Here is a 24,569-nt window from a genome sequence, read left to right on the forward strand (position 1 = left end):
TTTGAAAAACGGAATATAACCACATTGTAATTCCTATGTTGCCTGAAAAAAATTGTGGGGATATATAAACTGTAGAAAAAAATGTATATAAAGCAGCATTACTTGTAATAGCCAGAACTTGGAAGCAACCTAGACGCCCCTCACCTGAAGAGTGGATAAAGAAAATGTGGTAAATTTACACAATGGAGTACTATTCCGCAGAAAAAAACAATGGAATCCTGAAATTTGCAGGCAAATGGATGGCACTAGAAGAAACCATCCTGAGTGAGGTAATGCAGTCACAAAAAGAGAAACATGGCATGTACCCTCTCATATATGGATTTTAGACATAGATCTGGGGAGTGTCAGCCTACAATCCCATGGCCAGAGAGTCTGGGAAACAGAACCTTCATTCAGTGGCTGATGGAAGCAGAGGCAGACTCCCATGGCTAAGCACTGAGCTGAACTCAAGAAAGCCAGTAACAGAGAGGGAGGACTGATGATCAAAGGGGTTAAGACTGGGCTGGTTTAATCCCCAGAAACAGCTGACCTGAACAAGGGTTAGCTCTTGAATCCCAGACTGATGGCTGGGAATCCAGCATGGGACTGATCAAGACCCCCTGAATGTGGGTGTCAGTGAGGAGGCCTAGGCAATCTGTGGGGCCTTGGGTAGTAGATCAGTATTTATCCCTGGCATACAAATGGACTTTGGGTGCCCATCCCACAATGAGAGATGCACTCTCACCCTGGACTCTTGGGGGAGGGTCTAGGCCCTGCCCTGGATGAAATGACAGACTATGGACACCCCCATGGAGGGCCTCACCCTCCCTGCGGAAATGAGGGGATATTGCGGGGGTGGTAGGAGGGCGTGGGAGGAGGGGAGAGAAATGGAGAGAGGGACCTGGAATTGACATGTGAAGCAACCTTGTTTCTAATTTAAATTTAAATTTAAAAATAAAAGTTAAAAATGTATATATATAAAGAACACAGAAGAAGATGAAGGAGGAGGAGGAGAAGAAGAAGAAGGAGGAGGAGGAGGAGGAGAACAACAAGAAGAAAAAAAAGAAGAGAGAAACCATCAAGAGATAGTGTGAGTGTCTTTTCCCTTAACCCCCTCAGATAGAAAAGTCTAGAATACACAGATGCCATGAATTCTTTTTGAGCCCTGTGTTGTCTGGTGGCTGGTTCCTCCAGGCAGCAATAGTTTCTCTGTCTCTCTCTCTCTCTCACACACACACATGCAAATCAAACCAACAACTTCATAACATCATGTTTTATGAGTGATCAGAGTCAATACTGTAAGAAATGAAGTAATAAGCCAGGTGCTGGTGGCTTTTAATCCCAGCTTTCAGGATGCAGAGGCAGGTTGACCTCTGTGAACTGGAAGCCAGCCTGATCTACAGAGTGAGTTCTAGGACAGTCAAGGCTACACAGAAAAATCCTGTCTGGAAAAAACAAAATGAAATTAAACAATATACCTGAGATGGAACTGACATCAACTGTATACAGTCCTGTATATATATAATATACTGTAGCCAAACAGATGGCTCCCATAACCAATGACATTGAGCAGCTTTTCACGTGCTTCTTGACCATTCATGTGTATCTCTCATACATGAGAGAAATGTATATATATATGAAATATATAAATATGAAATATTTTATATACACAATACATATTTTATATAACATAAAATACTCAAAAGTATTTATCTATCATATTCAGATCTTTGCTCATTTTGCAATCCTCAGTTTATTAATAATAAGAACCTGGCTATTATCAGAAATAAGCTTCTCAAACATTTTCTCTCACTATGTGGGTTGTATTTTCACTTTCCTGATCCTTTCCTTTGATGCAAATAGAGTGCTCAAATTTGATAAGCTTTCAAAAATTTATCATTTTTCCTTTGCCAACATTCTTCCTTACTGAAGAAAACAAAATTTAATTCTCTGTTTTCCTCTAAGATTTGTTGTATCATCTTATCTTTTAGATTTATGTTTGTAGTCTATTAGGAATCTCCCACCCCTGTGTGTGTGTGTGTGTGTGTGTGTGTGTGTGTGTGTGTGTGTGTGTGTGCGCGCGCGCACGCGTATCCTTGCATTGTCCAGATGAAAAGACATTTCCCCACTTTGAATTCCTAAACACACTAGCTGCAAGCCTGAGGTTTTATTTCTGACTTCTTGGTTCTATTCTGTATGTCTATACATCTGGTCTTATGTCAGTGCAGCAGTTTTGATTATTGTAGCTTTGTAGTAACTGTTGATATTGGAGTGTGTAAGACTTCTAGCACTTGAATTTTATCAGAATTATTTTGACTCCTTGGTCAATGGGAATTTTCATACAAATGATAGAATTAGCTTATCTGTATCTCCAGAAACACAGCTGAGGGAGGGAGTATAGATGAAAGCCATGAGAGCATCATTTCCTTTTGAAAGGCTAGCATGGCCAGCCTCATTGCTTATCTTTCTAATGGTGAGTCAGTTATTTCATGTACCCTATGTATTTTCCTGCATATAAATATATTTATATTATATGTGTCAGATAAATATATACATGCAAACCTATCATGTTCACATACAGACAGCTATACATAGAAAATACATTCATATATGCCTGTTATATAACCACATGCCATATACATATAACATAAAATGTTCTTTTATATTTGGGTTTGCTATCAGAATCATTTACTTATGTGGTCATAGTTTTTTTCCTAAATATATGTTTTTATTTAAATTAGAAGCATGAATTCTTTAGATGTCAATCCCAGCTCCCTCTCTCACCCCTCCTCCCTTGTCCCTTCAACAGCCTCCCCAGCCCTCCACCCCATCCCCACATCATTCTCCAGGGAGGGTGAGGTCCTCCTTGGAGGGATCTCCAGAGTCATTTCATCCAGGGCAAGACCTAGGCCCTTCCCCATATGTCCAGGCTGAGAGAGCATCCCTCTATTTGGAATGGGCTCCCGAAGATCAGTCATATAACATGGCAAACACTGATCTACTACCCAACGCCCCAATGATTTCTGAGGCCTCCTCACTGGCTCTACATTCATGGAGTCTGGATCAGTCCACTATTGGCCTCTCAGCCACAAGTCTGGGATTCAAGAGCTCCTCCTTATGTGGTCAACTGTCTTTGTGGGTTTCACCATTATGGTCTTGACCCCTCTGCTCATTACTTCTCCATCTCTGTCACTAGGTTCCAGGAGTTCAGTTCAGTGTTTAGCTGCAGGTATCTGTCTCTGCTTCCATCTGTAACTGGATGAAGGTTCTAGGATGACATATAGGGTAGTTATCAGCCCTATCATCAGGGGCTATTAGTGTAGTCTCTCCACTATTGTTTAGTTGGCCAGTTGGTGTTATCCTTGTAGATCTTTGGAGATCTCACTAGTGTCAGCTCTCTCCTCAAGCCTATAATGACTCAATCTATTATGGTATCTCTCATCCTGCTCTCCTCTATTCTTACCTCGACTCAACCATCCAGCTCCCCCATGCCTTCTTCTCCCCTGCTCTTATCCCCCTCTCTTTTTCCTGGTTCCCTCTCCCCTCCCCCAATGTTCCCAACCTGCTCAGGAGATCTTGCCTCATTCCACTTCTCTGTGGTATCATACATCTCTCTTGGGAACATCCCTGTTTCCCAGACTCACTGGCACCGAGATTGTAGTCTGACACTTCCCTGATCCATATCTAAAATCCATATATGAGTGAGTACATACCATGTTTGCCTTTTTGTGTCTGGGTTACCTTACTCAGGATGGTTTCCTGTAGTGCTTTCTATTTGCTTGCAAATTTCAAGATTCCATTGTTTTTTTCCACTGAGTAGTACTCCACTGTGTAAATGTACCACATTTTCTCTATCCACACATCTGTTGTGGGGCATCTAGGTTGCTTCCAGGATCTAGCTATTACATACAATGCTGCTATGAACATAGTGGAACAGACATCCTTGTTGTGTGAATGGGCATCTTTTGGGTATATGCCTAAGAGTGGAATTGCTGGGTCTTGTGGTTGACTGAGTCCCATTTTCCTGAGGAATCTCCATACTGATTTCCATAGTGGCTGTAAAAGTTGGCACTCCCACCAGCAGTGTAGGAGTATTCCCCTTTCTCCACATTCTATCCAGCACAAACTGTCATTAGTGTTTTTGATTTTAGACATTCTGACAGGAATAAGATGATATCTCAGAGTTGCTTTAATTTGCATTTCCATAATGGCTAATGATGTTGAACACTTTCTCAAGTGTCTCTCAGCCATTTTATACTCTTCTATTGAGAATTCTCTATTTAGTTCAGTCCCCCACGTTTTAATTGGATCCTTTGGTGTTTTGGTTTGTTGACTGTACCCTTTGCCTTACAGAAGCTTCTTAGTTTCAGGAGGTCCCATTTATTAATTATTGATCTCAGTGTTTGTGCTACTGGTGTTATGTTCAGGAAGCAGTTTCCTGTACCAATTCATTCAAGGGTACCTCCCATTTTCTCTTCTAAGAGGTTTAGTGTGGCTGGATTTATGTTGAGGTCTTTGATCCATTTAGACTTAAGTTTTGTACATGGTAGACATGAATCTATCTGCAGCCTTCTACATGCTAATATCCAGTTATGCCAGCATCATTTGTTAAAGATGCTATCTTTTTTCCATTGTATAATTTTAGCTTCTTTGTCAAAGATCAGATGTTCATACGTGTGTGGGTTAATATCAGGGTTTTCAGTTCGATTCCATTGGTCTACGTGTCTATTTTTGTGCCAATACCAAGCTGTTTTCAGGACTATAGCTCTATAATAGAGCTTGAAGTCAGGGATGGTAATGCCTCCAGATGTTGCTTTGTTGAGCAGGGTTGTCTTTGTTAACCTGGGTTTTTTTCTATATAAAGTTGAGAATTGTTCTTTCAAGGTCTGTGAAGAATTGTGCTGGGATTTTGATGGGGATTGCATTGAGTCTGTAGATTGCTTTTGGCAGGACTGCCATTTTTACTACATTGATCCTACCTATCCAAGAGCATGAGAGATCTTTCCATTTCCTGGTGTCTTCTTTAATTTCTTTCTTTAAAGACTCAAAGTTCTTTTGATACAGGTCTTTCACTTGTTTGATTACCATTACTCCCAGGTATTTTATGTTTTTTGTGGCCAATGTAAAGAGTGATGTTTCTCTGATTTCTTTCTCGGCCCTTTTATCACCTGTATATAGTAGGGCTACTGATTTTCTTGAGTTGATCTTGTATCCTGCCACATTGCTGAAGGTTTTTATCAGTGTTCAGAGTTCCCTGGTAGAGTTTTTTGGGTCACTTAAACTATCATATCATCTGAAAATAGTGAAAGTTTGACCTCTTCCTTTCCAATATGTATCCCCTTGATCTCCTTTTGTTGTCTGATTGCTCTAGCTAGAACTTCCAGTACAATATTGAAGAGATAGGGGGAGAGAGGACAGCCTTGACTTGTTCCTGATCTTAGAGGAATTGCCTTGAGTTTCTCTCCATTCAGTTTGATGTTGGCTGTTGGTTTGCTGTATATAGCTTTTATGATTTTTAGGTATGTTCCTGTTATCCTGGATCTCTCCAAGACCTTTATCATGAAGGGGTGTTGGGTTTTATCAAAGGCTTTTTCAGTATCTAGTGAGATGAGATGATCATGTGATATTTGTTTCTCAGTTTGTTTATATGGTGTTACATTGATGGATTTTCGTATGTTGAACCATCCCTGCATCCCTGGAATGAAGCCTACTTGATTATGGTGGATGAGTTTTCTGATGTGTTCTTGGATCCTATTTGCCAGTATTTTATTGAGTATTTTTGCATCAATGTTCATGAGGGATATTGGTCTGAAGTTCTCTTTCTTAGTTGTGTCTTTATGTGGCTTGGGTATTAATATTATTGAAGCCTCATAAAATTGTCTGGCAAAGACCCTTCTATTTCTATTGCATGGAATACTTTGAGGAGAATTGGTATAACTTGTTCTTTGAATTTCTGGTAAAATTCTGCACTGAAGCCATCTGGTCCTGGGCTTTGTTTGGTTGGGAGACTTTTGGTACCTGCTTCTATTTCCTTAGGTGTTACAGGACTATTTAAATTGCTTATCTTTTCTTGATTTAATTTTGGTAAGTGATACTTATCCAGAAAATTGGCTATTTCCTTTAAATTTTCAAATTTTGTGGAGTACAGATTTTCAAAATATGACCTGTTGATTCTCTGGATTTCCTCACTGTCCGTTGTTATGTCTCCGTTTTCAATTCTGATTTTGTTAATTTACATGTTCATATTCTCCTGTTTGGTAAGTTTGGATAAAGGTTTGTCTATCTTGTTGATTATCTCAAAGAACCAACTCTTTGTTACATTGATTCTTTGTATCTTTTTCCTAGTTTCCACTTAATTGATTTCAACCCTCAGTTTAATTACTTCTTGGCATCTGCTCCTCTGGGGTGAGTTTGCTTCCTTTTGTTCTAGAGCTTTCAGTTATGCTGTTAATTCTCTAGTGTGACATTTCTCCAGTTTCTTCATGTGGGCACTTAGTGCTATGCACTTTCCTTTTAACAGTGCTTTCAAAGTGGCCCATAAGTTTGGGTATGCTGTGTTTTCATTTTCATTGAATTCTGGGAAGTCTTTAATATCTTTTTTTATTTATTCTATGATCCAGGAGTGGTTCAATTGTGTATCATTCAATTTCCATGAGTTTGCAGGGTTTCTGCGATTTGTGTTATTGTTGAATTCTAACTTTAAGGTATGATGGTCCTATAAGATACATGGAGTTATTCCAATTTTTTTTGTACCTGTTGAGGTTTGCTATGTTGTCAAGTATGTGGTCGATTTTTGAGAAGGTTCCATGTGGAGCTGTGAAGAATGCATATTCTTTTGTGTTTGGATGGAGAGTTCTATACATGTCTGTTAAACCCAATTGGGTTATAACTTCTGTTAGGTCCTTTGTATCCTTGTTAAGTTTCTATCTTGTGGTCCTGTCTAGTGGTGAGAGTGGGGTGTTGAAGTCTCCCACTAAAGTGTGTGAGGTTTTATATGTGCTTTGAGTTTTAGTAATGTTTCTTTTACGAATGTGGATGGCTTTGTATTTGGGGCATAGATGTTCAGAATTGAGACTTCATCTTAGTTGATTTCTCCTGTGATGAGTATGAAGTGACCTCCTTCATCTCTTTTGATTGATTTTAGTTTAAAGTCTAATTTGTTAGATATTAGGTTTGCTATCTCCTCCTGTTTCTTGGGTCCATTTGATTGGAAAATCTTTTCCCAACCCTTAACTCTGAAATAACGTCTGTCTTTGAAGCTGAGGTATGCTTCTTGTATGCAGCAGAGGATGGATTCTGCCTTCGAATCCCTTCTTTTAACCTGTGTCTTTTTATGGGCGAGTTAAGACAATTACTACTGAGGACAATTGATGACTATTGATAGCTCATTCTTGTTTGTTTTGGAATGGTTGTTGTTGGTGGAATTGTATGTGGATTTCCACCACTTTTTCTTTTGCCTGTTGGTAAAGTGGGATTATCTATTACCTTTGTTTTTCTGGTTTTGGTTAACTTCCTTGGGTTAGTTTTCCTTCCAGAATTTTCTGTAGGGCTGGGTTAGTGGATATGTATTGTTTATATGTGGTTTTGTCATGAAATATCTTGTTTTCTCCATCTTTATTGATGAAAGCTTTGCTGGGTATAGCAGTCTTGGTTGGCATCCATGGTCTCTTAATGTTTGTAGAATATCTATCCAGGACCTTCTTGCTTTGATAGTTTCCATGGAGAATTCAGGTGTGATTCTGATAGGTTTGCCTTTATATGTAACTTGGCCTTTTCCCCTAGCTACTCTTAATATTTTTTCTTTATTCTGTATGTTTGGGGTCTTGATTATTATGTGTCAAAGGGATTTTTTTTTGGGTCCACTCTATTTGGTGTTCTGTAAGCTTCTTGTACCTTCATTGGCATGCCTTTCTTTAGGTTCAGAAAGTTTTCTTCTATTATTTTGTTGAATATGTTTTTTGGCTCTTTGAGGTGGGTTTCTTCACCTTCTTCTATTCCTATTATGCTTAAGTTTGGTCTTTTCATGGTCTCCCATATTTCCTGGATATTTTGTGTGAGGGATTTGTTGGACTTAAATTTTTCTTTGGTTGATGAATCTAATTCTCCTAGTGTATCTTCAATACCTGAGATTCTGTCTTCTATCTCTTGCATTCTGTTGGTTATGTTTTCATCTGTAGTACCTGACCATTTTCCCAGCTTTTCTATCTCTAGTATTCCTTCAGACTGTGGGTTTTTTTTGGTGTTTCTATTTCAAATTTTAGCCCTTGCACTGTTTGAATTGTTTCTTGCAATTTTTGTTTTGTCTTTTGCTTCATTTCTTGCATTTTTGGATTTTTTTCTTCAATCTCTTTAAGGGATTTTCTCATATCCTCTTTGAGGGCCTCTATCATTTCCATGAAGTTGTCTTTTATGTCATTCTCTTCTAGTTCATTCATGTTGGGGTGTTCCAGTCTTGTTGGAGTAGGACCTCTGGACTCTGGTGGTGTCATATTGGTTTTTCTGTTGCTCCTTGTGTTTTTATATTGTCTCCTTCCTATCCAGTCTTGCAGTGGGTTCCAGAGGGTGCCTCTTTCTCTCCTGATGGGTGTGGGACCAGGGTTCCCTTCTGGTGGGTGTAGGCAAGTCCACTGTTCTGGTAGCTCTCCACTTCCTGGTCTCATGGGTGGAGAAATGGACTAGGATGCTGGGGTGCCTTGGATCCCACTTGGATGGATGGGAATCCTAGTGGTATACCCCAGGCACAGGAGTGTGGCCTGGAGACAGGCCCCGATAGTCTTAGTCATGTGGGTGGAGCAGGGGACTAGGATGCAGGGGTGAGTTTGCTCCTGCCTCTGGGATAGAAGCCACCGTGGCAGTTCCCAAGTACCGGCATCGGGTCTAGTCCTAGTTCTTTGGGTTGATCAGGAAACTAGGGTACCTTGGCTCATGCTGCCTCTGCCAGGATGGAATGTGGTCATAGTTTATCCAACCTACAATTCTCTTTAATTCTTTTCGTTTTAGTATTTAGTAGGGTGATCTGAATGATTCAGGTTTGTTTTTTGTTTTTTCACGGTAAGGCTAGCCCTGTATATTGTGATGGGTAACTAACTGGACCTGTTCTCTTATGTATCAAATAGTTACTATAAGATGGGAATGTTCATTCCTGAAGTTGTAGTTTTAATACCCTTTTCAGAGGGTGGGGCTACTACTTTTGCAGAGGAGTGTACCTAATGACCTATAAATTCTGTCTTAACTATCAGTCTATCTTGGCTATATTATTTTAAATGTACTTAAAATCCAATAGTTAAAAATTGTACTTTCACTGTATATCAAAACATTCATCTGGTACAAAAATTTTTATTATCTTTATTTTTTCTAATTCTTGTGTGTCTATACCATATTTCCAGTAAATACCAAAAATTTCCTCTTTTTAAATTATAACTTTTCAAAGTGTATCTTTTGAAATTATTTCTTTCAAACAATGATGTCTATAATTTTGTATTTGTTCTCACATTTTTGTTTTATCAATATCTGGCTTTTCTCTTAATTCTTGAATTAGGCTTTCATTGAACTTACATTGTTCTTCCTAGTGCTGTCTGTTGAAAGCAAATTAATTAAATATCAATTATTTTGATTTGAAAAGAATTTCATAGCTAGGCAAGATTATTCATTCCTGCATCGCAGCATGAGGAGATAGAGAAGGAAGTTAGTAAGTTCTAGTAAGATGCTGTCTCAAAAGAAAAAAAAAAAGAAGAGAAATATCCTCTTGCTATAAATTCTCTCTGAGCATTGTGCTGGTCTGTATCCAGGCTTTTAAAACAGGTCTGATGGAGACACACACACACACACACACACACACACACACACACACACACAGAGAGAGAGAGAGAGAGAGAGAGAGAGAGAGAGAGAGAGAGAGAGAGAGAGAGAGAGAGAGAGAGAGAGAGAGAGTGACTTCTTTACTTCTAAGAGTCTGGGATTTGGGGACGTGTTACCTGGAGAGTGACTATGGACAATACCCCCAATAAAAATCTGGGTGACACATCTCTGGTAGGCCACCCTGGGCAGAAATACTGAAATGCTGCATTTATACTGCCTTGAGAAGAGTGTGTCCCTTGCCTCCAGGGAAGGAAGAAGCACATGAACGCTGCTGTATGTCATCTTTGTTATGTCTATCTTTAAAAGGTCCAATAAAACTTATACATGTAGACAGGATTCACCTGGTTTTTTTCATGTTTTTTATTTGCAACCTTTTCATTCTTTCTTGCATTCTGTGGCTTTAATTGTGTTTAACATTTCCTCTATCTACTTTGTCAGATATATATTCATGTATTTGTTTAATTTTAGCCTTTGTACACTCATATGAGAAAATTATGATTTCTTATGTCTTTGTGTTTTTAGGGGGATGAGTATTGAGCCAGAATCTCTCTATATGGCCCAGGCTGACCTCACACTCATGGTGATCCTCCTGAGTTCTAGAATTGGAGATATGCACCAGCAACCTGATTTAAAGTCTAGAATGCATTATAAAGAGGGCAAGAAGTTTGCTGTCCTTTTACTCACTTTGCACAGGTTTATACTTCTCCCCCAACTCCATGAGATATCACAATGGATATTTGTTTCTTTAACACACATGACTAACTTCAACTTAGAAATACTTACGTGATGACTTTGTTCACCAAACTCCTTGCTAATTCTTCTCCCTAGATTTAGTTTCCTTCTTGTTGAATCCATCCTATAGCAATTCCTTCAAAGTATGTAGTTGTAAGATTTCCTACTGGGGCTTCACTGTGATGATGATGTTTGAAAAATGCCCCTAATTTTTTTAAAGGAGAAATTAGATGGGTGAATTCATTCCAAAGACCGAAGTAATATCTAGCATTGGTTTCTGCCCCAAGTTGACTGACAGCTGCTAAACCTCAGTTCTTGTCCTGCAGCACCTACAAAACTTGTCCCAGTGACCAACAGCAGCTGCCATTCCTATGCCTTCTGTGACTCAGAAATGGAGTAATTCTCAGAAGAGAGAGGAATGTGGACTGACCCTCGTGATTGTAGTGTATGAAGTCCTTGGGCAGGAAGCTCTACCAAGCTGCCGTCATATTACAATGACTTTTAAAAAGATTTAAGCTAGTCATTATCTATTTTTTTCTTCCACAAATTTGTCTCCAGTTTTAAATAATTGTTGGGGAGATATTGCTTTACTTAGTGGTTTTGAGCACTTTCTCCTCATCCCATGATATGTGGCATTACCACGATAAATCGGTTTTCTTTAAGGATCCCTGTCTGTGGCCAGAGCCTCTCCTAGTTCTGGATTTCCTACTGTGGCCTCGGTGTGATGATGCTGCTGTTCGTGTGTTTTTATTATTAGGTACTGGTTTCATTTCTCTTCTACCAGAATTCTTTCTACTGTTTTGAACAAATTCCTTTGTATTTACTAATTTCCTTTAAGAACATTCTTGGAAAATTACGTATCTTTTGGCTTTAAGGACAGAATTTAAATGGTAAAAATGATGGAAATATCTGATTTTTGTTGGTTGCCTGGGATCGTGTGAGCCTATTTCCTTAGGGTGTAGCTTTGGGCAGCTAGAGGAGGACTTTCCCTTTTTGTCTGCTTCCTTTGATTGAACATAACAGAAAACGTACAGGTGGGTGTCTGCCGTTCTCCCCTCCTGGTGCTCTTTCCCGTCTTCTCACTTCTGCACTAGTAAGTATTGGAGCATACCTGTGGACAGCATTCCCAAACCTTCACCCAGTGGGAGAGCAGGGCGCTGTGGTCTCTCACTGTGCTCCGCCCTCCTATATCCGATCACCTTATTGGACCTCGCCTCCCTCAGAAGACTGTGCACTCTGTGCTTCCTGGTGAGCCTTCCAGCCTAGAATAGCAGTGGCTCTCAAAACAGTGCTAGTGCGGAGAACTGGCCGGTTAGGAGCGCATGGCAACCGATGCTGCTTGACGAAGTCCCAGCATTCCGACGCTGAGGACCACACTTCTCCAGAACCTTTTGACTTTTATTTTTAATAATTCTCACTGTATGTTATGGGAGTTTTCTTATGCCTTTTCCTTTGGGAGATTTGTGCAGGCTTTGAAGGATGAAAAATTTCTTCTGGAAAAAAAATCCTCAAGCCACTGTGGAACCAGGACTCCCATTGTTCCCTCCTAATTACACCAAGGACAGGAAAGTTAGAGATTTAGTGTGACACTTCTGATCCCAAGGATGAATGCCTACAACTCAGATCGGGAGCCTAGGGCCTTTAAGGGCAAGAGTTCAGTTAGTAAGCACAGAGAAATCAGAATAATACAGTACACTGGAAAGAAGAGTAAGCCATCACAACCTTCTCTTTTGGGAGTGTAGGAGGGGCACAGGCCTATACATTAAGATTAAGTCACAAAGGGAGACAATTAGGGAATAGCTTGGTGATTTTGCCCTGAAATTTGCTCTTAAATTGTCCTGGAGTAGAATCTGCTTCCCATCAATCCTTTTCCCATTAGCAGGCATTTGAATAAGGGTCTCCATTCCCTCGGGGGCTTGAGGAAAGTTCCTGCTTGATAAAGCAGTCATTCTCCCTATCTCTGACAGGGGGAACTTGTGGCCCTTTATTTGATGCAAGAGGTCTCCCGACAGAGTTACAGAACTGTTGAGAACAACTGGCATTTAGATACTTACTGTCTTTGTTTCAGCAAAGCTGCTATAGTGAAGTTAGTGGTCCCTTTCCATCCCTGAATCATTGAGTCTGCTATCAATCCTACCTGTGTCTAAGCTACTGAGAACAAAAGCTGGGTTCCTTTTTCAATAAACAGCATAGGCAGCCATCTCAATTCACTGTCAGATTGTGTCTGTCTCCTTCTCCCTGCCAACTCCACACTTCCTCTGTGGGACCTGAAACACCCCACCACCATCACCACCACCACCACCATGCTGGTCTTGTGAGAGCCAATGTTACATTTTAGGTTTTAAATATGGTGCCTAAGAGATCCTTGAAGCAAAAAATGCCTCTGATCTGCAAGCCTCTAGCTCAAGGACAGACAGTTCCTGAAATGCTGGAGGCTGTTGTTTATGAGAGATAACAAGTCACATATTTTCACTCCCCTAAACAAGATTGTCTGACCTACCTGCATGGGATGTGCTTGATCACATGTGGACGGGATGTTCACAGGCAGGAAATAGATGTACACTTGCCCCTGATTGGACCTGATGGGAAAAGCTGCTGCAAACTGATTGGGGGCCACTTTTCTGGGAAACCAGAGATGGACCTGGCCAGAGAGTTCATCATCCTGACAAGTATTTAATTAAAGCTTGCTTCAAGTTTGACTTGGAATTGTGGTAGTGGGGTAACAGTCTCTGGCAGAGAATCATATGGCCTGCTTACCCTCAGTAATCCTACTCAGACTACCCAACTTTAGTATCACATAATTTTACCCTCAACAGTGGCCAAGGTAAAAACAAACAATATAAATGAAGTAATAAAATATACAGGTAACTTAATTATATGGCTTCATCTTTTTGGTGTTTTAAAACAGAATAAGATAAGCAAGAACGGTAGTGAAGAAGACTTAGTTTAGCTAAAGGAAATGTACCATTGAGGGACAATAAGAGCGAATGTTTTGAGTACAAATGTGAGGCTGAAGTCTCTCTCAGTTGCCCTAGTCGCATTGCAGCTGGGGCTCTGGGCCCGGAAGAAGGCGGGCATGAGTGTGGTCATGCTGAATGCTGGTCTCTCTCCAGCACCGGGACTGTGCCCCATAGACTTATAGGATCTTTCAGTCAGCAGAGGCCATTGGGGACTAGTTAGTGCAGCCACAAACAAAACAGAGCGCTGTCTAATTTGTGGTCTAGCCCCAGATTTAATTTGTGAGGAAAATATATAAAAGCCATCCACCCCCACACTGCTGCTGGTTCAATGTGCCTATGAAAATTCGCCATGGCTGAAATGTAATAATATAATAATAATTTTCCCACAGGCATTTGGGAGAGTAGCTGTGAATGGTAGCAGGTGGTATCCACTAAACATACACTATCTGTGAGAGATTATATTCAGAGTCTCACATGTTTCAAGGCTTTATAGCATTGTTTCACTAGGTTCTCACCGGAGCTCGACATTCTGAGAGCATGGAGTGATGGACCTAGAACTCAGCCTAAGCACTTAGACTTTGAAACACATGCTCATAATCACTACTTTGTTCCCCTTATTGCACACATCTGTAGAATATGCATTACGATGCAGAAAGGCTGCACTGCGCTCGATGGCAAACCATACTTGAGCTTCTGTGTTACCAGTTAAACGACAACGTCACTCTGAATTACTGCTTCACATTCTGACGGGTCAGCATGTTTGGTCAACTCCATTGTTATCTCTTTTTGTCTCACCATTTCCTCAATAGCTCCTTGCAATCCATACTTCCCTCATATTACAAGCCCCCATCTTGACAGTTCCTTAAGCTTTCTATTCCCTTCTGTAAAACAATTAGATTATACTAACAGTAATTAAAATACCTCCATCATTGAGTGATTATATATATGTATATATATATATATGCTACTTTTGTGACATTACCTGTTATAATATTACAATAGACTATTAGCTGTCGTTAGACAGTAGGGATTTAGAGGATTTCATAATTAAATGTTATAAATGATGACAGAGAGATTATAATGAAATATGACTTGTAAACAAACTATTCAGTTCAGTTACTGACACTGAAGTTAGACTACATTTTGACTTTCCTCTCCTGGAGATGAGTCTATTGATCAGCAGTCACCAGGACAGCCACATGGTTTTACAACCCTGGGTGCTGCCGGTCCTGTATTTTTTATCCCTCTTAGGATTGTACTCTCTGTGCATTAGGAAACCTGATCCAAATACCCTATCCATCTTTCCCCTTGAGTAAGTGCACATGGCCATCCCTTTCAGCACTCTGCATTGACTCGTGATTAAGTTCCCCAGGCTTCTACTAGGATAGTGTACAAAAGCAGTCCACAGCAATGCTAGAGAGGGCTGCCTGTCTTCATTATGACTGGGCATCTCTCAGCTGTCTCCACAGTCTTCTAAGTGTTTGCTATCTCAGTTCCTGTACCACCCATGCGTGAGTGTATTTATATGTGGAGTTTAAACAGGCATTAAACTGTAGTGTGCTGATGTGATATTTTACTCAACAAGGAACTGAAACAGCCAGTGAAATTAATCTTGAAAACAGGACAGATTATTATCTGTAATAAGGAGCCATAAGCAAATTTGGCTTTTACTCCTTATATTCCAAAAGGGAACTGCTTTATTTCCTGTCAAATGACTTAGCAAAAAAAAAATGAAGCGTGTGTTTGGGAGAGGAGCACGTATGTGAGTGTGTGTGAATTTGTGTACTGGGAGGGGAGCGGGGAAGAGAATGTATTTTAGCCAAAGCAGCTTTGAGGATACTTCATTACTAGAGGAATGGTTGGTGATTGGTCATAAATATTAATGAAAGAATGTGACAAATTCCTGAAGATAGATTCTTTTATTTAAAATGGTAGCTATCACAACACATCATACAATGAATGAAGACCAGGGAGTCACATTGAAACTTTTAAAAACATCTCTATATAGTCACAAAACATGAAACATGCTGCTAGGATACCAATAGAGTCAGATGCCAAAGTTTCTACATTGTCAGCCTAAAAGCACAAGAGCACACAGGAGTTCCTGCGCTCATGGCAGCAGCTGTCTGAACTGGCTCTGAGTGGCCATGTCTTTCTTTGGCGACTGCATCCTTGGCAAGCTTGTGCAATACCATCGACACCGTGCTTTGCTGGAATTACTACTAACTTCTACTTCTGAGGAGGTCACCACATTAGAATTACAACACTTATTGGCACAATATGAAAAAATAAACACTTTTTTGAGTTTCGCCACTCATAACAACATTTGTTATTAAATAAATAATCATTCCTCATAGTGCATTTTATTTTACCTTTCACCACTCATTGACACAAATGAAGCTGAATAATAGTGTGCTATGGAGTTTATTTACGTCTTCTTTCATAGTTCTGCATTGCACTTCTTTCGAAAGCGACTGCAAACAGAGAGGAAGGAAAGAGTGTTTTAGGATACCCCCAGAGGGCGTGAATTAAGTTCAATCCATACACTAAATCACTGCAAGTCATAGCAACTTTTCCCCCCTTGAAGTATTCATAAGGTTTTTTTTTGTACATCATCCAAGGGTGACTGACACCATAACCTGCTTAGCAGTGTTCTAGCCATAGCATTCATGGTTTGTTTGGATATCTGCTGTATATTTGGAATCCTAAAAGTACAACAGCTTATTTCTATGATCCAGTATGACGTTCATTTTCAGCAACTGACTAAAGCACCAGAGTCACCCATGGTGATCAGAGAAAGGACCATTCCTACCTTAGCCAGGCATTAGGGGGATAATAAAGAAATGCTGAACTTTCATTCTAGAATGGTCAATAAACTATAGGCCATAGGTCAAAGGTGCCCCACTTATAAATACAGTTTTATTTGGACACATGCATACTCAATTCATGTAAATACTATCTATGTCTGCTTTGGTTTTAAAATGACAAATTTGGGGAGTCACTACAGACCAACATAGCTTAGGAAGCCTAAAATATTTAGGACCTTGTTCTTTTCAGACAAGTTCTGTTCTAGGTTCCCCTAAGGATATGATGGCCTCTTTTCTCGTGGATACCTTCTGATGGTTGATTGGTTGGCCTTGAGACTAAACTTAGTCTTACTCTCTATAGGCAATTTCACTGAACTCACAAATACACAGCACAATTTGACTTACCTCTTAAAATCTGGGGGGCTGGCTGTGAAATATCAATTGCTACTTCTAAAAGTACTTAGCATGTGTCCACTAAGTAATTTAAGTACCATGACTCACTTAGACTAAAAAAAATGCTAAAATGTATTATTTTACTATGCCTTACTAGACATAATTTCAAAGGATCTGTAACCACAAAATGTTAAGGATCAGAATAACTGTCTATGTATGGGTATTTAGGTATTTCATCATCTCAGCCAGTATTATTATTACTTAGATTTGCATTATAATGAAGTGAATATGTGGAAAATTCCTCACATGAAATTCTGAATTGAGAGGGAACAACAGATATGCAGAAGTCATGGTGACTGTGAACAGTTTCGTAGGTGAGAAAGGGTTAGGAAAAAGTGGAAGCACCAGGGCTCTCAGTTCTGCTTTCCCAGGACTGCCTCCCTCTAGGAACATGAGCAGTACCCTAATGTTTAGCTTTAGTTCTATGTATAATCTGAGTTAGAGGAGACTGCACCCCAACCTGGATGCTTCCGATGGAGTCAAAAATTCACTTCTCATTCTCTTTAATCAGGAGAGGGATGAGTAGCCTGAGTTTGTCTCAGACAGGCTTTTTGGATACCAAGACCCTGTGGCTCAAGGAAGTGACATGAACGCTAATTAAAGCAATGAAAGTCAGCTTGGCAGCATAGCCAGAACACAGTGGTCTCCCGCAGAGAAGCAGACTCTTACCTTGTGCTTGAACTCTCTGAAAATGTCTACCAGCTTCTGTGCATCACTGCTGGTGAGAGTTTCTCAGTTTACCAGATTGTCAAAGTTGTGTATGTGTGTGACCAAAAGATAGTAAGGATCAGGTGTAGCTGGGGAATACAACTATCAGAACCACGTCCCAGCGAATGCATAAAATGGGCCCTGCTTATTCCCCCTATTTTTTCCCCTTTGTATTTTCTTGAATAAAAATACAAGAATAAAAAGTTATCTAACAATTCTAATTCATTGCAGCAACTCTAATTTATTAACTATAGTTATTACTTTAAGTATATTTAATCTGCTCCAATTTGCACAGCAGCTGTATTGTTCATAGGTAAGCATGTTTCTGAAAGGTGAGGAAATTGTAGAAATGGAGAGTTGGTGATTAATTCAACTGTGAGGGAAACCCCAGCTCTGGAGAACTGGTGCATTTGGAGACAAACACTTCAGGGGTCCGCATTCATATTCAATTTCTCAAAGGTAGGAGACTATAAATACACATATAAATGAAACAATTTCAGGTTTCAAACAGGTACACAACTTCCTTAAGAATTAAACTTTGGCAGCCCCAAGTTTACTGGTGAGGAAACACAAAAGTTGTGTCTAAATTTGCAAAGTGAATTAATAATAAAAATCCTAGAATAAAAAAAATACCACTGTTGTGTGACTTCAGATAATTAAGAATTAAGCCAAAACATGTCGTAAAATTTCTGGACACTATATGTTTTATAAATAGATAGGGCAGCTGCTGATTAATTTCTAATCAGATGATTATCACTTTAATCTAGTCTCACTGACAGTAAAATATATAGAATTTCAGTATTTTTTCAGGGTGCCTAAATAAGAGCTTGCATGTGCTTAACAAAAAGCCAATTTCCATGAATTGATTGCATAACATTAAATATAGTTGGATTAAATGAGGTAAGCAACGAAGCGTTTTAGCAATATGTCTGTGGCATTTACATACAAGGTTCAAGCTAGAGAAATGAGGAGATATGCAGCCTTATGTCAAGGAAAATCCTCCTTTAGAGTCAGCATAGATTTTGGGAGTCCTAGATTTTTTTTCTTAGTTATGTAGCTATAGCTGAAGAATGGTTCGACGTGCTCCTGTTTGAAGGCATTAGAATGGACCCCACTATATTCATCCTCTTCAATGTCTATTAAGAGACTGAGATTCTGAGCTTCCATAACTTCAGGAAAAGAGAGTGACTTTTAGAAACATTTTGCTTGTTTTATATTGGGAGATTGCTGGATGTAACAGCATATGAAAATTTCCTATTATTTCAGTCATAAGTGAAAGTTCTCATCTCTCCCTAAGGGCCCAGTACATTTTATTGAGAATATCTATGGGAAAGAGTGCTAGACCAGCTCAAAGACCCCGAGGCGTGTGATGACTAAAGGAGGCAGATGCTGGAAGAGAAACATACTAGTACTGTGGTGATATTTGCTTAAGCATCCATCAATCCATTCTTAGCTACAAACACTACTATGAAAATTTCAGAAATTTCATATTATGTTACACCTTTATTAGTTCTTCAAACACTAGTCTTTATAAAAATGGTATAGAAGTGGATTTGCATATTTTTTAAACATGATTTTATACATACCAGAATTTAAAGCTCTTTTTCCCATTAGTCCAACAAAGGAATCTGTTTTATGCCCTGGAAAATACATTTAGGGGTATTTTAGTATATATGTCTTTTAAGAAATAAAATCACAACTAGTACAAAGTGTAGCAAGCTTCTGAATATTTGCCTGTGTAATAAATATGCTCCTCCCTCACTTATTGGTGAGCCCACAGAAGAGTTTATATAACCCTTAAAAATCACACCAAAACAATGCATCATCGCAAGGACTTTTCTCAATTCTATATCCAGACATTAGCAGAATCTTTGATCTCTATTGTATTTCATCTGCTGTGAGGTTCTAAAACTGGTTGCCACTGCAGCTAGCTTTGAAGTTTTGAGAGTCAATTGCACATTTGTGTGAGAGAGAAATATCAAGCTAATTTTTTCATTAACAAATACATTGTATTTCTCAACGAGTGAGCCTTTCTCTCTTTCCTTGGTGTCTGTAATCTAGTTCACATGTAGTGTTTCTAGACTTAAAAATACTCCTTTTATGAAAGCATGTAGGTTTTGACACTACCAGGATACTTTTATTTTTATTACATACTTTTAGCTTTATAAAATTCCCATAACATTTAAATCCCTAGAGGGTAAATACAAATAAAGTTGTCCTCCCCACGCCCCAAGATGAAGGGCAAGTTTATTATCTTACTGCTACTGGGGGAATTTTTTGTAGTTTATATTGTATTATTTGAGACCAGGGTGTTAAGAGTTTGGGGTCTACCCTGACACTGGGTTAAGACAATTCATGGAACTCACAGAAGGAGGCCAGGGGCCTGTGGGACTTCCTGTCCTTCTCAATCCAATTAACTGGGGAGCATCACTAAATACCCTCTAGTACCACAGTTCTGCAATCTTCACCATCCTCTGTCAGGTTTCCCATTCAATTACGGGATCAAGGGGGAAATAGCCCCACGTCTCTATCTGTTTTCACATTTTAAGTGGATTATCTGCTCAAATGATCACCCACTGCATTTAATTAGCAGCTGAATAAGCACCTTCCTAGCCACTATAAGATCCAGTTCATGAATGTGAGTTGGAAGACGTATATGAGTGCTCTCTTCTGTTCACGGGTGGGAGGTTGAGATGAAAGCTCATGATGGATGTTTAACCCTACAGTTGAAATCCTACAAATAAAAAATTACAGGTCTTTATTCTTTTTCCTTCTTAAAAGTAATATATGCTTTGGGACTGCAGTATGCCTACACAACAGTTTAGTCACAGTGATTATTCATCAAGTCACATTCTGGATATGCCTTTTCCTTTCCTGTTTCATCTTAATTAAAATTATTGGGCCCCATGTTATGCCTCAAAAGGTAGCACAAAACAGAATTTGATAAATTTCAAAATAACTGTGAACTTACTTTTGTGAGAGATCTGGCCATGTCCTAGAAGAAAAGAGAAGCAGTTAGTAGACACACGAATTTCTTTTGAGAAGCTACTTTAAATCTTTTACAGAGAACTTAAAGACTTATTTTCAAAATATTTAACACTTCTTATTTATGTACCATCTTGAGGAATTAAGTATATGAACACTAACTAATTTATTAATGAAAGCCAAATATTTTAACAATCAAAGGAATATGTATTGAATAGCCTCTGTGGGCCATGGGTTAAAAGGTGAAACTGGGACTTGAGCTCTGTTAATAACAGCAAGGATATATAATGTACTGACTTCAAGATTGATCACCCACTCACTCCACATGTATAGGAGCTCAACACACACATGCACACACACAAACACACACACACCTCTTAATTAGGCATAATTGCAAGACCTTGTATCCTTGAAATACTTTCTTACATGACCACTCATAATAGTAAAATAGAGATTTATAGGGATGTTTACCATAAAGAGCCTTTAACAGGGCCACTTGTTTTTCAATTGAGGAATCTGACAAGAGATGAATTGGCATTAACTCTTCACAGGATCCACTCACTGTGTCATCAACTCAAGGCAATGGGATATTTCTCTCACGGTAGCAAGGGGTAGCCAAATCTATCCCATTCCCAGAAACACTATAGCATCTTTCTCCCTAAGCCTGGACCATCCAGCATACCTGGAGGCACTTGCAATTTGGACCCCTAGTCAGGGAAGTGTTTAGCTAATGTTAGTTCCCAGTTTGGGTCAGTAGGGTGCTGTGAAGGATGAGAAAGGGATCTTACCACCTCCTGTCCACCCACCCACCCCTGTGGGTTAGTGCATGTTAATGAAGTGCCGATCAGTCTTCCGGGAATCACGAGTCTTTTGGTGTGTAAATATATGCTCTCAGGGCAAGAGACACTTGGGTGCTCCAGGAAGGAGCAAGCATGTGGATCAGACCTAAGGACTATTGCTCATCTCACCAGCATCCCGTTTGCCCATTAATCCAAAGAACTGCTGAGGCTTGGGTCTCCGGGCGATTCTCTGCAGAATATGCTCAAAGGGCTCTGGCAGCGCCTCCTGGGGGACAAACCCGCATCAAACAACGTGAGTGAACCCTGGCCAGTTCCACCATGCGCTCCAGCTTCTCCTAGAGCCCACAGATCCCCTGAGATCCTGTGCTCACACGAGTCCAGGTCACACAAGATTTATGCAGCACTCTCTCCGACTTGACCCCGCCTGAGATTTCCTTCTCCCTAAAGTATACTCTGGGTACCCCTGCCCAACATCACAACACCTGGTCCTGTGCATTTTCTGCTCTTTATCCTATCAGGAGACTCACTCAAGGTCTCACTACCACCTTTGTCTGTTCTCAGCGAGGCTTCAGAGACCTCCCTGCCCCGTGTCCTACGTGTGCAGAAGTGTGTCGGGTACTTTACAAGCGATCCTGCACCACCGCACAACTTTCTATTTCCCAAGGCGCGCTCCTTTGCACGAATAGCTGAGAACCATGTAAAGGGAGACTCAGAACATCAAACACACGAGTGTGGAGTTCGCTTCAGCCCCCAAGATCCCACAGCTGGTTACGATCCGGCTTTTGCCCCCACCGACTGGTTCAGCATCTCCGAACTCTCTGGCAGCACCGCCTGACCAAAGCCCCTTAAATCCCATAACTAGGAACTAAAGCCTTGCCACCTTTCCTGTCTGTTGAGGACCCAGCTCTTTAGAGAGCATCGATTCCACTAGGGAGACATTGAACCATAACGCAGCCCTCTCGCAGGGAGGAAACTTAGTTCTGGGCGCAAAGCCTTGTGCGGGATCCGAGGAGGGTGCGGGGTACTAACGCCCTTTACTTTGCACTGAGCCTCTTAGGCGGGGCTAATCAGAGTGTTACAACAAGGGGAGGGGAACAGTTCCCACGCCCGGTTGGGTCTCACCTTGATCTGGTCACTGTCAGACCAGTCGGACCAATAGTTTAGATCATCGTTGGCACCGATTTCCTCTGCAAACAGTTGAGTGGAAACGAGAAAAAAGACCGCAACGGCCACGAGGATTTTCATTTTGAATTTCTGGGGAGAGCAGGAGAGAGGAGAGGAGACATTACACACACACACACGTAGGCGGTGACCACCCAAGAGTTAGAGCAGCAGAATTTCAGTGCCACAAGAAAGGGAAAACAGGTTCCGCTAAACCAAGATAAGAAAAAATCAGGGCTAACATTTCTCCATACCCCTTAGGAAGGAGAATAAGGCTCCAAGGACCCTCAATCCTCCTCTCCCCGAGTCTCAGCATCCCAGACCCTCAACCCACTCACTGACCAAAGTCCTGAAGCCTGGAAACTCTGCAGGTGGAAGACAAAGAGGGGCGATGGCATTTGCACAATCCCCCGGGTCTGTGGCTGCAGCGGGAGCAAAGGCAGGCGGGACGCCACCTCCGAGCCAGCGAGGCAGTACCCGCAGCAGGCAGCCACAGCTGGAAGGCGGGAGTGGTACTCACTGCGGTCAGCCCCGCTGGGATGCTGGGCAGGTGCGCACTCTCTGGGCGCTCCTCACTCTCCTAGGTAGCGGTGCTGGAGTGGAGCAGGTCCGACGGTGTGCGCTCTAGTCCCTGCTCCTGCTTCGCGGTATTTATCACAGGCGTGACGAGCCTGGATAGCCACGTGACACTCTCCCCACGCGACTTTCTGCTCAATATTTGATTAGCCGCCCCCTCGCCTTTTGCTTGCGTGATGGAGAGTTTCCGAGACGGTAACCCGTCGGTGTCCATAACATCTGGACCCAATTGGGTTCGAAATGACGCAATTTTAGGGAAGTCGAGGTCTCGCCATCCAATCCAGAGAGGGCTGTTTTCTTCCGTCTGCAAATCTGACGCCCCCTCCCCTCTTCTTCAGAACAAGGTTTAGTGACACCTGAGATTACTCATCAAGATTGAGCAGAGTGACTCATGCCTCGGACTTCGAGAACTTTTCTCTCAAAAGACTTCAGGAAAAGTTGTGCTTTTGAGAACGGTCAAATCACTTCAACATTAAAACCTTTTCTTGAGGAATCACACTAACACAGGAGCAAGGACTTTAGTGGGCTGGAGCAAGGGCTTTTTTTCCTCACATTTCTACCTCCATGTGTCTTAAAGGTTGGTGAGGCGGTACATAAAAGACAGGAACTGTGCTCTCTCCCTAATCAGCCAAATTCCCTCCCATTTCTCTGGCATTTCAGAGGATAAAAGCACATTTGCTTTGTGTTTGGGGGACAGAAAAATTTAAAGCTGGTGTCGCATGCTGAATGTACTCATCAGCCATTAGAGGACATATTTTCTTCCCCAAAGCTTCTCCCTTGTCACATTCAGACAGGATCGGAAGAGGATAATTGCTCCTCCCCCCTCGCATTCTCGTTGCAGGGCTACGATGCTGGATGCTCATCATTTGTTACCACAGGGCCCTGCAGGTCGGTCAGAGTTAGACGTCATTAGCAAACATGGTTATACAGATAACTTCCGTCCTAGCAACACAGCACTTCTTCATCTTTCAATGAAGTCAGTGATACAGTTATTTGTTTTTGTTTTTTAGACTAGGTCTCATTATGTGACTTCAAACTGGTTGTTCTCCTGCCTCAGCCTACCCAGTGCTGGGATTATAGGTGTGTGCCTCCACAACTGGATTGATGTTGACTTTGGGTAGAGTTGTTTTCTCTCAGAAATTATATTTTTCTATTATGTTTTTAGTATAGCAAAGGAAATTAGTGTTTGCAAGTCAAACTGATGTTTCACCTCCAGTGTTTATTGTTTTATTTTTAACCCTGAATGTAGATTTTCAGGAGGATTTTCATAAGGTGGGCATTCTTTTTTTATTTTTAAAACTTTTAAAAGGAGAAATTGTGAACACAAATGTAGAATCATTCACCGGAGAAAAATTCTAAATTTCATGTACAGTGCCCAGTTCCCCCTTCACCCAGAATATTGTAAGCAAATTCTCACAAGCGAAAGAAACTAGTATTTCAGCCCAAGGTAAGGATTTCCAAAATGAGAACATCATCGATACTATTCTGTCTAAAATAATGTAGAATAACTTCTGGCATAGTTGAGTAAGTGTTCTCTGAAAGTCCTCACT

The 24,569-nt window shown here is 40.7% G+C and overlaps 1 protein-coding gene and 1 pseudogene across 2 annotated transcripts; both read right to left on the reverse strand.

Moving 5' to 3' along the window:
• LOC101836650 overlaps positions 1-15,724 on the reverse strand; it is a 53,132-nt pseudogene extending 37,408 nt beyond the window's left edge.
• Tac1 (tachykinin precursor 1) lies at positions 15,434-23,225 on the reverse strand. Of its 2 annotated transcripts, XM_005082929.4 has the most exons (7): positions 22,964-23,225; positions 22,405-22,536; positions 21,451-21,547; positions 20,954-20,998; positions 20,469-20,492; positions 19,084-19,137; positions 15,434-16,003 (listed from the first exon to the last, which is right to left on the reverse strand). In XM_005082929.4, exons 2-7 carry the CDS (start codon positions 22,525-22,527, stop codon positions 15,954-15,956), a joined length of 393 nt encoding a protein of 130 aa, XP_005082986.1. In that variant the 5' UTR covers positions 22,528-22,536; positions 22,964-23,225; the 3' UTR covers positions 15,434-15,953. The 2 variants fall into 2 exon arrangements, with proteins under 2 accessions (XP_005082986.1, XP_005082987.1); XM_005082930.4 differs by lacking the exon at positions 20,954-20,998 and having other exon boundaries at positions 22,964-23,219.
• Between the last annotated feature and the right edge of the window lie 1,344 nt (positions 23,226-24,569).

This window comes from Mesocricetus auratus, unplaced genomic scaffold (assembly GCF_017639785.1).
Source record: "Mesocricetus auratus isolate SY011 unplaced genomic scaffold, BCM_Maur_2.0 Super-Scaffold_100019, whole genome shotgun sequence".
NCBI lineage: Eukaryota > Metazoa > Chordata > Mammalia > Rodentia > Cricetidae > Mesocricetus > Mesocricetus auratus.